The sequence below is a fragment of the Delphinus delphis genome, chromosome 15 (assembly GCF_949987515.2).
Source record: "Delphinus delphis chromosome 15, mDelDel1.2, whole genome shotgun sequence".
NCBI lineage: Eukaryota > Metazoa > Chordata > Mammalia > Artiodactyla > Delphinidae > Delphinus > Delphinus delphis.
Window position 1 is genome coordinate 8,032,239 of NC_082697.1, and position 13,340 is coordinate 8,045,578.

General features: G+C 44.9%; 1 protein-coding gene across 4 annotated transcripts in view; it reads left to right on the plus strand.

Moving 5' to 3' along the window:
• The first annotated feature begins 6,530 nt into the window (after nucleotides 1-6,530).
• BCAS1 (brain enriched myelin associated protein 1) overlaps nucleotides 6,531-13,340 on the plus strand; it is a 95,344-nt gene continuing 88,534 nt past the window's right edge. For 2 of the 4 annotated variants that reach the window (XM_060033385.1, XM_060033388.1), the window contains exons 1-3: nucleotides 6,531-6,602; nucleotides 7,741-7,749; nucleotides 9,113-9,173. In XM_060033385.1, the coding sequence (XP_059889368.1) occupies nucleotides 6,531-6,602; nucleotides 7,741-7,749; nucleotides 9,113-9,173 (142 nt within the window). Of the gene's footprint in view, nucleotides 6,603-7,740; nucleotides 7,750-9,094; nucleotides 9,174-13,340 lie in introns of all 4 variants that reach the window. The other 2 variants (XM_060033383.1, XM_060033386.1) reach the window with 1 other exon arrangement.

The window sequence follows — 13,340 nt, forward strand, 5'->3', positions numbered from 1 at the left end:
TATAGTCCTGGATAAGTGGGACCAAATGCACCAGACATTATATAATTTAATATACTAGCTCTGTGCCTGCTACGTGCCTACCTCATTTAACCTTTCCCACACACTACTGTGATGTATAAAGATTGTTGGGTAAGTGTCACAACCTTCCTGTGCCTCAGTTTCTCAAAAACAATGAGAAAATATCGAAAAAGACAAAAATGTTAATTCAAAAAGATACATGCCCTCCAATGTTCATAGCAGCATTATTTACAATTGCCAAGGCATGGAAGCAACCTAAGTGTCCATCAACAGATGAATAGATAAAGAAGTTGTGATACACACACACACACACACACACACACACACACATTTATATACAATGGAATACTACTCAGTCGTAAAAAAGAATGAAATTTTGCCATTTATAGCAACATGGATGGACTTGGAGAACATTTTGCTAAGTGAAATAAATCAGACAGAGAAAGACAAATACTGTATGATATCACTTATAAGTGGAATCTAAAAAATACAACAAACTAGTGACTAAAACAAAAAAACAAGCAGACTCACAGAGATAGAGAACAAACGGATTGTTACCAGTAGGGAGAGGGAACGGGGGAGGGGCAATATAGTGGTGAGGGGAAACGGTTATTATGGGATTATATGAAACCATGTGTGTGAAACTTTTGAAAATTGTAAAGCGCTGTAGAATTTAAAGACTCTTTCATTCAATTAAAAAAAAAGAAAATTGAGAAAATAGCATCTAACCCAGAGAGCGGTTGCAAAAGGGCCAAGGGAAGTCAATACACACAAATCAGAAGTGCTCGGGGGCTTCCCTGGTGGCGCAGTGGTTGAGAGTCCGCCTGCCGATGCAGGGGACACGGGTTCATGCCCCAGTCCGGGAAGATCCCACATGCCACGGAGTGGCTGGGCCCGTGAGCCATGGCCGCTGAGCCTGCGCGTCCGGAGCCTGTGCCCCGCAACGAGAGAGGCCACAGCAGTGAGAGGCCCACGTACCGAAAAAAAAAAAGAAGAAGTGCTCGGCTCATAGGAAACACTCAGAACATGCTTATTGTTGTCACCGTTACGAATACTGTCATTTTCCACAAGAAAAATGCATTGAAAGGGCCCAGTGCCTCACAATCGTGGGGTTTACAGAGGCATGTGTCACTCCAGAGCTCTTTTTCATGAGGGGGAAGAGGGGGTGCCCAGAAACGGAGGAGAGTGATGGCTCCCCGCTCAGGCTGCCCTTCTACCCTCCTCCCGCAGGGCACGTGCCCCTCACTTCTCAACAACCAATCAGGAGGTGAGGCTGTCCAGGAGCAAGTGTGCCCTGCACCCCTATTCTCAGGGAAGGAAAGCCGGAGACCCAGGAGGTTTCTTTTGATTTTCGGGCTGACAAAACAGAGGGCTCAAAAAGGAGTGCGGGACTTCCCTGGTGGTCCAGTGGTTAAGACTCCATGCTTCCATTGCAGGGGGTGCAGGTTTCATCCCTGGTCGGGGAACTAAGATCCCACATGCCACATGGGCGGTGCAGCCAATAAAAAAAAAAAGAAGTGCTTTGAAAGGGTTGTGAATGTTTTCAAATGCCCAGGCTGATTGTGATTTGTGGGACCTGGAAGCCAATGCGCGTCCTCCATCTGAGAATCCCGAGCTGGTTCTGGGTACCAGGGTAGTCGGCATCCGGAAGGGTCCCTGGCCTGGGGGATGCTCACTTCCCCAGAATATCCAAAACAGCACCTCTTGGCCTCAGCTCTCATGGAAGTCACCCAGAGATCTTGAAAATATTCCGATGCGGGGGCCCCACCCCGGGGAGTCTGATGGAATGGGTCTGGCTGGGGCCCGGGCCCGGGCATTTAAATCTCCAGCGGTGATTCTAATGTGTAACCAGGTTTGAAGACTGGCCTCAAGGACACGGTCGGGAAGCGGAGAAGTAAAGGGACTTTCTCATCTGAATGAGCCCCGTCCAAAGACTTACCCCATGTTCTCCAAATGCTGGGCCCTCAAACATGAGTCCAATTTCAAAAACAAACCCTTCTGCCATATGGAGGCGTGTGTTTAATGTCAGATAAGGTCATAAGAACAAAACAACTCACACCATCAGTTCATCAAAGAAGGGGCATTTTGACATCACCTTCAACTTTTTTTTTTTTTTTCAAAATAAAACCTAGCTCTTTCAAAGAATATGTTTTTCTTGATGAAAAAACTTGTCATCTAATTTATGTTTCTCCTTTGTTGGAGACTGGAGAAAACTTCATCACAGACAGGAATTGTCATCTGGACCACCTGGAGCCTCGGTTTTACCATCTGCTAAATGGGGATAAAAAGGGCCCTTGCCTCACAGAGTCCCCGACCTGGCTTCCAGGGTGATCAGCTTATCCTGGTTTGCTCAGGACTTTCCTAGCTTTAACAGGAAAGTCCTGCGTCCCAGAATGCCCTCATTCCCGGGACAACCTGGTTGATGTTCCCCATCACGGTGTTTCCCCTTATGTGCCTGATCGTGAGAATCACCTGTGTGCATTTGCTAAAAATACAGATCCAGGGCCCCAACCTGACTTTTTGGTGAGACGATCATGGGAATCAGAAGTGCTGCAAAGTTCTTTAGTTGATCATATCAGACAACTGGGGGAAAATGACTGAAAATCTCAGTGATGATCATGGTGATACTTCTAATCATGAAGAACACCTTCAGGGTACTCACTGCGTTGCCAGACCCTGTTCGGGGCACCTTCCACGTATTAACGCCTTAACTCCCATGAAACTCTTAAGTGTGTGCCCTTATTATCCCCATTTTACAGAAGAGGAAACTGAGGCCCAGTGAGGCTCAGTCGCTGGCTCAGGGTCACTCCTTCAGTATGTAGCCGAGCAGGGATTCTCAACTTGGTGGTTTGTCTCCAGAGCCCACATTTTTATCCTGCTGCAGTGCTCTCCACCCAGAATTCTTAGCACTGGGTTGGCACGTCATAAGGCAGATGTGATCATCATTATTGTCTTATTAGTTGTACTGTCTTTGGGGCTAGAGGACTTGCCACTGTCTTGCCAACTTTTATCGGAAGGTTTAACTGCTAAATGTAAAACCGTTTCCTTTGACCTCCCCAGACATTTTGACCTTGCCCTGGAGGCTGAATATGTTCATTTCTGCCGATACTGACATTGACCAATAGGTGGCAGTAACTGTTTTTGTCTCGTGGAAATCAGGCTCCTCGCAGAATTTGAAGGAAGGGCAGGAGCAATTTCACAACACATATGTTGTAACTGCTGGTGGAAAGCAATGTTATCTGAGTCCAAGTTGTCCCCGCAAAAGACGTGCAAATGGATTTTCCTTTTCTGAGTCCATTTGGCCTTGAATCTGCCAAGAGGCTCCTTAAAAGTGCAATGATTGGGGTAATGGAACCCGAACTCGAACCCGAACTCTGTGGGTTGAAAAAATTTCTCTCCTGCTTGCACACATGACATCTCTCCCAGTCCAAAGATTTTTTCATAACCTCAAATATTTTTATTGAAGGTAGCCCCCAAATTGGACTAAATTTAGATTGAATAACAGGAACTTTGAAAGTTTGTAAATCTTTTGGTAAATAATTTTTAATTTTATAAAACCTGGATGATGGAGATGTCATCTAGTGTGTGTCCATTTTTGCAAGTGGCCTTGGTCGAGGAATTTAACCTACAAAGCTCAGTTTTCTCATCTGTAAAACTGGAATGATGATGCCACTGCCTTGTTGATTTGCTATAAGGAATGAATTCATTTACAGCAAGTAAAGCTCTTAGAACAGTTTCTCAGCACATCGTAAGCACTCACCAAATTTGTTGTTGTTATTATTATTATTACTATCTTATCATTACTATGGTTAGAGTGTTGTTGTCATTATTTTTATACACAGTGGGTTCAAATCCTGGTCAGTCTCAATTTGGGCAACACTTAACTTCCCAGCTGCTTCAATCTCCTTATTTGCAAAATGGGTATATATGTTACCCAGGGTGATCTTGAGCAGAAGTGATAAACTTTGTAGAAAGGGCCAGACAGTAAATATCTTAAGCTTTGCAGGCCATATGGTCTCTGTTGCAACTACTCAACTCTGCCTCAGTACGTGAAAGCAGACGTACGTAGATAATACATAAATGAATGGGCATGGACGTCTTCCAATAAAATTTTATTTATGGATACCAAAATTTGAATTTCATATAATTTTAATGTGTCACAATCTATGATTCTTCTGATTTTTTCTCCAACCACTTATAAATGTAAAACCCATTCTTAGCTCACTGGCCATACTAAAACAGGCGGCAGGCTGGATTTGTCCCCCAGCTGTCATTTCCTGACCCTGGCCTTGAATATTCAATATTATATTCATAAAGTCCCATTTATAGATGAAGTGATGGCCTATTGTAAGTATGTATATCTTGGATTTTATAAATAGAAAATATTGCAACATAACTAGTGTCCTGTATGTTTTAGCACTGCTCAGCCTGATTACATGTTGTAGTTAGTAAACATATATAATCCCCAGATTCTGATATCTACCAGGTTCCCCCAAGAAAGCCCTTTTCTGGCCTCCCCAATTTCTGATTACTTGAGTCTATTACCGGGGCATAAAAACTCATACCATGGGCCAGAGGCCCATGGGAATCCTTGGAGATGCACTGGCTGCTTTCAGCCAGAAAGCAAAAGCCCTGGCTGTTATTCTGGGAGCCATCAGGGCAGATGAGCCAGCAGCCAGGTCTTTGGAGACGCACGCTACGCTGGAATCGTTTGTGTGCGTGGAAAAGCTTTTAGGTAGTAAGGAAGCTTGGAGTGGCTGAAAGAGTCCCACTTCTGGAACCAGACATACTCTGGGTCAAATCCTCACTCGGCCATTTTCTGGATGTGTCCTGGGTGAGTTTGGGAGACTCAATTCCCTCCTTTACAAGGGGAGGTAATAATATGTGGGACATATTATTACCTCCCCTTGTAAAGTTATATGTGGAACATTCCAGTGGTTGGGAGCACAGGCAGCCGGTGTTTGAATCTAGCCATCTTTTTTTTTTCATCTTTATTGGAGTATAATTGTTTTACAAAGTCTCTACCATCTTTAACAGGCTGACCTTTGGAAAGTAATTTACCTCCTTGTGACTCAGCTTCCTCTCAGCTAGAGGGACACGATGGCAACACCTCTTTCACACGGGTGTGTAGGGCTACATGAGACGGTACAGGAAACGCTCTTGGAAAACAGTGCTTGGAACTGAGAACATGCTAAATTATTGTTAACTGTTACCATTACTGTTCTAACAAGGCTCTTGAGAGGTTTAGTGATAATGTGGGTAAGTGTCTAGTTCAGCGCCTGCCTGCCGGGTGAGGGGTTGTTATGAATGATTATTCCCTCCACTCAACTAATAAGTAATAATTTAGCACCTGATCAATGCAAATGCAGTGCTGAGAATAGGAGATACAACAGTGGGTAAAGACAGACAGTCCCTGCCTTCGTGGTGCTTACAGCTTATTGGGGAAGGCAGACAGAAGTTAAATGCTCTGTTTTGCCCTCCAAATCTAGATCAATTGTTACTTCATTCCAGAACCATCCTATTCAGTGCTGCCACCTCTTGCCCTCTGCTGTGGCCCCCCTCTTGTTACATTACAAATTTCCTTTTTATTCATAGCACTGAATCCTATGTGTTTTGATAACACATTAACATATATATTGCTTCTTAAGAGCCACACATTATTCTAACCGCTTTACAAGCATTAACTCATTGTGTCCTTGTAGCAGTCCTGTAAGGCACAGAGAGGCTAATCAACTCATCCAAGGACACACAGCAGTGAGGGGCAGGGAGAGGGTTCAAGCCCAGGTTGTCTTGCTCCCGGTCTGTGCTCATAACCACTGCACCATGCTGCCTTGAACTATCGAAAACGGCCTGATTTGTGGATTTACTGTCTGTTTGTTTATTGTCTGTCCACCCGACAGATTTCAGCTCCATGAAGTCGGGGGCCTCATCCATTTAATTCACAGCTGTAACTCTAGTGTGTGGCACAGCGTAAGGTACAGAGCTGGCACTCACTATATATTTGTTGAATCAATAAATGAATGAAGATATAGCCAAATAAACACATAATTACACGTAGTGCTAAATGCTATGAAAAACAAAGCCAGTCCTATGAGAGGTTTTAACAGGACTAAATTTAGTTTGAGGGTCAGAGAATACTACAAATTATAAGTATTATTTTAACTGTCCCCATTCTAAAATCTCCTTGATATAATAGTTGTGACTGGCTAAGAAAGAAGAAAATGTTATCTACACGGAATATCCTTTTTGAGATGATAATATTCTCCCAGCAAAGAAATGTAATTGAAAACTGGGGCTGCATTTGACTTCAATTCTGTTGAATTTATGAGCCCAAAATCTCCCCTCATTCCCCAAAATAAACACAAGCAATTGGTCTACCTGGGGCTTGTGATAATATACCCACAATACCTTGGCAGTCTCTGCACCTTAGTTTTATAGGCAGGAGTGAGACTTCTGCTGGTCTTGGGTTTTCATTTTTCTCTGTGTCTCTCTTTTTCTCTGTTGCAGGAACAATGGGTAACCAAATGAGTGTTCCCCAAAGAGTCGAGGACCAAGAGAACGACTCGGAAGCGGACACTCACAAGGTGGTGTAGTTATGGTCACTGGGTCATTAGCTACTAGTTGGGAGAGTTGGGGGTAACGGCAGAATAAACAGCCTGCCCAGGGCTCATCACAGAGGCGTGGTTGATGCTGCTTTTCCCAGGGGTTGTTCGGTTGTATTCAAACCTCCAGAACCCATCAAGGAGCTTGTTAAGAGTGCAGGCCCTTAGGCCCCGCTCAAGGCCTGCTGAGTCAGAAATTGCAGGGCTGGGAGCCTATGAAACCTGTCTCCATGGTGATTGGTTCCCCTGGGGCCAATCTGATCTCTGTTCCCAGGTGGGTTTAGACCAGGGGTTCTCAGCTGTGGGTGATTTTGCCTCCCCACCAGGGGACACTTGGCAGTGTTTGGAGATGTTTCTTGGTTGTCACAACTCGGGTAGTGCTACTGGCATCTAGTGGGTAGAGCCAGGGATGCTACTAGACACCCTGCAATGCACAGGACGGCCCCACAGCAGAGAATGATCCAGCCCGAAGTATCAGCAGTGCTGAGGATGAGAACCCCAGTTTTTGATCAGCAGTTTGCAGCCGTGGCTGGACATTAGAATCATCTGGGAAACTTAAACATAAATCGTGAGGCTGGAATTGTACCCTAGACCAATGAAATCAGAATCTGTGTGTGGGAACCAGGGCGGCACCTGGATTTTCAAGGCTCCTCAGCTGTTGCGTGTTCAGCCGACGGGTAGAACTTCTTGTTTGTGAATCCCTCCTTTAGAAGATTGCTCTGGAGGGCTGAGGCCAGGGACACCCAAATGCTTCTCCTTAGACCTTAGATCTACAAGCAGGCAGCAGAGAAGCTACATGTCCACCACCAGTGCTTCTGCAATCAACTCAGTTTAAGATCTAGAGCCCAGTTAGACATGGAGATCATTGTAGGAGGAGGTAATACCTACGAACTGATATTGATCACAGCATAGAGGGAATTCCTGCTCAGAACAGAAGGCTGCAGTCAGAGAAGGTTCTCACACCTGACCACGTATTAGAATCCCTGGGAAATGGTGAAAACGCCCGATGCCCAGCACCACCTGAGACCAACTAAAACACAACCTCCGGGTAGGGGCCCTGCCATCAGTAGTTTCCCAAGATCCCCAAATGATTCCGAGTCTGGGAGCCTCTGGCCTCCAGGACCAGGCAGTGACAAAAATGAGCAAAGCGGGAGGGTGAAGCCCGTTTGCAGACAGCTGGTTCTGACCAACTTCACCCTCAGCACGTTCCCAGAGACTTATTTTTCATGTGAAGCTGGAAAATGGTGTTAATGCAACCTCCTGATTTTTTAAATATTGGCAACTGATTCCAAAATACTTAAAAAAAACAAACAAACAAAACTTCTGTGAGCCAAGTAAATCAATTTGCACACCAAGTATTACCCCAGGGATGCCTGTTATGACCTCAGACCCAAATGATCTCATGAGTTTGATATTTCAATTTTATGATTTCTTGGTGGGGTTAATGATAAATTCAGGAACACAGGCTTCTTTTATTTTTATTTATTTATTTTTGGCCACACCATGTGGCTTGGGGGATCTTAATTCCCCGACCAGGGATTGAACCTGGGCCCTGGCAGTGAAAGCACCGAGTCCTAACCACTGGACTGCCAGGGAACTCCCAACACAGGTTTCTTTTAAGCAAAACTGTTACAAAAATATAAAGAAAAGAAACATCTTTCACATCTCCCCAGTAGTTTCCCATCATCAGGAGGTGAGTATTTAGTCTTTTAGGTTTTTTTCTCTCTTCACTTATTAACATATATTATACTACTAATAGTATTGGCAAAATAAGACACGATATGCAAAGTACTTAGCATATAATCAATATTCAGTTAATGCCAACTATTAGAGGTATAATTTATTTTATTACTAAAATGACATTATATAACATACATTCTTTTTTGCAACCTTTTCTCCTTTCCATGTGAGAGTATGTGTATATGTGCGTGTGTATATATGTGTACATCTGTGCATACATATATATGTATAATCTTTTTAAATGTCTACAGTAAATAACAGAAGAGAAAAAAATTCAGGGCAGTGGTCTAAAATCGGAAGGGGGTTGTAACAGTGCAGGGGAAGGAGTGGACGCGGAGCAGAAAAATAGCAACAACGAACTTCCTGTATTTGACGAGAGACGCCTGTGCTTGTGTGCAGGACCCTGGAGTGTGGTTAACCTCACAGCATGTCAAGTTCTTGTCCCTTCCCTGGTCACACCAGCACCCCAGTTTGCCTGTGTGTCCCATCTGTACGAGGGTGTCTGTCCTGCTCGTGCTGTGGGGCTCATTGAAAGGAGGTAGAGACCATTCAAAGCTCTTATCAACACAGGAGTCCAGTCCTTGCAGCGGGTTATAGAGTTTCTCTGAGGCGTGATAGAAAACGGGGTAGTTCCTAGAAATGCAGACTTGAATTTTGTGAGGCACCCTTGCGGCCTTGAGTTTTTCCGACTTTCCCCAAAGACTCGGCTAATACTGCCACATGTTCTGTTCCAGGTGGCATCTGGCGACAAGTGTGGTCAAAATGGGATGCCGGTGATGGTATCCACCCACTCTGTTCAACTCTACCATGAAGGTCAGTGTCATGTGGGGACTGCTCCTCCTGGGGGTTGGGGGGATGGTGAAGGGTCTGCTGATCCCTGTTGATGGTGAAACAAGATGGAAGAGTTGAAGCCACAGACTCACGTGGAAGACACTTGTATTAGTTCCTGGGGCTGCAAACACAGTGTCACGAATCAGGTGGCTTAAGCAACAGAAATGTATTGTCTCACCGTGTTGGGGCCAGAAGTTGGAAATCAAGGTGTGGGCAGGGTTGGTGCCTTCTGAGATTTTGCGGAAGAATCTGTTCCCCTGCCTGTGCCCTGGTTCCTGGTGGCCTCAAGCACTCCTTGGCTTCTACGTGGTGCTCTCCCTGTGTCTTCATAGCATCTTCCTTCTCCGCTCTGTGTCCAAACCTCCCCCTTTTATGAGGACACAGCCCTGTGGGATTGGGCACACCCCCACTGGCCTCATCTTAACTTGGTCCTCTGTAAAGACCCTCTTTCCAAATGAGGTCATAGGAACTGGGGGCTAGGACTTCATCTCCTTGGCAATTCAACTCTTTTTTGTTGTTGTTAATTAATTATTTATTTATTTTAATTTATTTTTGGCTGCATTGGGTCCTCGTTGCTGCACATGGGCTTTTCTCTAGTTGAGGCGAGTGGGGGCCACTCTTGGCAGTGGTGTGCAGTCCTCTCACCACGGCGGCCTCTCCCGTTGCAGAGCACGGGCTCTAGGCTCACGGGCCTCAGCAGTTGTGGCCCGTGGGCTCCAGAGCGCAGGCTCAGCAGTTGTGGCACACGGGCCCAGTTGCTTCATGGCATGTGGGATCCACCCGGACCAGGGCTCAAACCCGTGTCTCCTGCATTGGCAGGCGGATTCTCAACCACTGCGCCACCAGGGAAGCTCCTCGGCAATTCAACTCTTAACAGTACTCATCTCTCTTGAGTATGTATGATGCCTGGAAGAGGCCGAGGCTTTACAGCAATGAATTAAAAGCAATACAGTAGAAACACTAAGAGTCTGGCCTCTTCAGAGTCCGACAGACCAAAGTGAAAATCCCTGTCCTGCAACTTACTAGCTGTGTGACCTGGAGCAAGTCGTTTGGCTTTCTAAGCCTCGGTTTTCTCATCTGTAAAGTGGGGATAAGAACACCTAGCTCACAGAATTGCTGAGAGGACTCAAGGAGATCATTCACCAAGCATTTTACATATTACCCAGCACTTAGGAATTCCAAAGAAACAAGTAAAATATAGAAGACGACAGAGGGCAGTATTAAAACTGGACAATGTAACTTACCAATTTGATTTCATTCTGGAGTATAAGGCTATAACTTCAAAGCATCAAAAATGACTGAGTCCTACGATGTGAGGAATATCTATAAATTATATGAGGCAGTATAGCCCAGTGGTTGAGGGTATGAACTCTGGAATCAGACTGCTGGTTTTGCCACCTACCAGCTGTGTGACCTTGAGCCAGTTAATTAACCTCTCTGAACCTCAGCCTCCTTGTCTGTGAAGTGGGATAATAACAGTACCTACAACACAGATATCAGATATAATACAAGTGTATCTTTCAGTGCCTGGCACATAGTGAGTGCTATGTATGTATTAGCTATCATGATTATATGAGGCTTATGGTTGCTGTCCTTTACATGTAAGTTTCTGGGCTTCAGCTTCATTTCCTGAACAATGAGATGAATCATAGCATTGGTTCCAGCGGCTTTAGAATTTCCTAGTGTAAGAAAAATAACTGCTCTCTGTTTCCCCTCGCTATGCTCTGCTACCCACACCACATCTGACACCAGATGTGTGGGTTTTCCATACAAGTGATTCTGTGACACCAGCTGGGTGTCCCACAATTCAGTTCGGTTCTGACACCATCAACCCAGAGTTAGCAGCAGCTCCCACAGGTAAAGGGCTCACTCCCACAAGACTACCTCCCACTTCAGTTGCCAATGGCAAGTGGGGAGTCCCCAGGTCACCCACAACTTCTGTTCCTACTTGGCTACAAATCAGAGGTTCTCACGATCTCCTCCTCAGATTCAGTCATTTGCTAGAATTGCTCACAGAACACAGGAAAACAACGTACTTATTAGATTACCCGTTCATTATAAGAGGATGCAACTCAGCAATGGCCAGATGGAAGAGATGCGTAGGGGAAGGTATGGGGGAGGGAATCCTGGGGGCAGTGGATGGGGCAGTGGATCTTCCATGTCCTCTCTGGACAAGCCACCCTCCCAGCACCTCCCCGTGGTCACCAACCCAGAAGCTCTCTGAACCCTGTTCTTTAGGGACATTTGTGGAGGCTTTATTATGTAGGCATGCGTGATTAAATCATTGACCATTGATGGTGGAACTCAATATCCAGCTACTCTCCCCTCCCTGGAGATGGGGGGCGGTGAGGCTGAAAGTCCCAGGCCTCTAATCACATGACTTGTTCCCCTGGCAACCGGGGCCCCCATCCTTAGGGGCTTTTCCAAAGTCACCTCAATAACATAAACTCAGATGTGGTTAAAAGGGGCTGGCTTGTTATGAATGATAAAAGTCTTCTTCATGGCTCTTAAAGTTAAGTTTTAGGAGCTCTGTGCCAGGAACAGAGATGAAGGCCAAATATAGATTTATTTTTTAATTTATTTTTTGGCCACGCTGCACTGCTTGTGGGATCTTAGTTCCTCGACTAGGGATCAAACCCATGCCCCCTGCAGTGGAAGCGTAGAGTCTTAACCACTGGACATCCAGGGGAGTCCTGTATTTCTTAATACATTATACCCCCAGGTTGCTTGTTAAAAACTTAGATGCCCAGGTCCCAGCCCATAGCCTCTGTCTAGACTACCCTAAGGTTGAGGCCTGGGGATCTGAACTGTTGAAAGCTTTCTAGAAGATTCTGACGCATAGCCAGGATTGGCAACCACAGGATGAGATCATGTCACAAGTCTCTTCCTGCCTTTCAACCTTGTGAGTCAAGCTTCTACTTTGATGTGCACAGAATGGATTGTACTGACAGCAGCGGCCTTTGATGAGAACAGTGTAAAGCTGGCTGTTGAGATGCACAGACTTTGAAATGAGAATCATATTGTTTTTATAATTTGCAAACTGTAGGTGTTCTCAAAAAATTGAGAGGCACTGAGAATATAATATGCCCTACAGAAATGGTTTTCTTTATCATCATTTTATCTGTATTATTACTGTTGTTGTTGTTTTTATGCCCCTATTTAATATGGGGCACAAGGGCAAGGAGTGTGTAGGAAGGGCATAGGAACAAACTTGAAAATTGAAAAAGTCTTTCTCTCTCTTTCTGTCTCTCTCTTTCTCTGCCCCTCCCTCCCTTTTTTTCTCCCTCCTTCCCTCCTTTCCTCCCTGCTCCCAACATTTATTTTTATAGAAGAGGCAGTCTTCCTGGAAAGAGGAAAATAAGTAACAGAAATATAGGGTAACAGTCTGGGACAGTGTATTGCTGTGTGGATACCTACACACAAGGGAAAAGAGAATCTGGTTTGAGTGAGTCGTAGGTTGGTTGCACGTAGCTCTCATACTCTGCAGCCTTGCATCAGCACCGGCTTGAGAATCTGTAAAGGGTTTAAGTTAATCCTCTGAAGTCAAAAACTCTGCCTACGTTCACTGACAACCCAGGTCTCTGCAACTCACTTTGGAATGATTATCTCATTTAATGAGGAAGGCAGCTTATCATCCTCATGCTCTTTCCCCTAGGTTATTATAGTTTTCGATGCAGTTTTTAAAGGGGTATGAAAGTGGGATTCTGGGTGACTTTTTTTGTCCTTTGGACAGAATTTTCTGACTGGGTCTTTTGATGCACATTTGTGTTCATCTCTCTTGCTGTTTGCACATATGTATGCACGTAGAGAAAAGTCACCAGAAAAATAGCTAAGTGGGATGCTGGGTGACTGTTTTCCTTCTTTCCATCTATACTTTTTCCTGTTATAATTAAAACTGTTCATTGCCATGCGGGAATGTTTTCTGTGAAGACTTATTGAGAAGCAGTGATGGCACAGTGGCTGAGCACACAGCCTAGGGAGTCAAGATCCTAAATTCAATTTGTGGCTCTGCTGTGTGACCTTAGGCAAGTTGCTCAGCCTCTCTGTTCTCACATCTGTAAAATGGGAATCATAATAGCAGTAGGCCAGAGCTTTGAAGATCACTGGGAAGCTTAAAGGAGTTGATAGACCTACAATATTTGGAAGAGT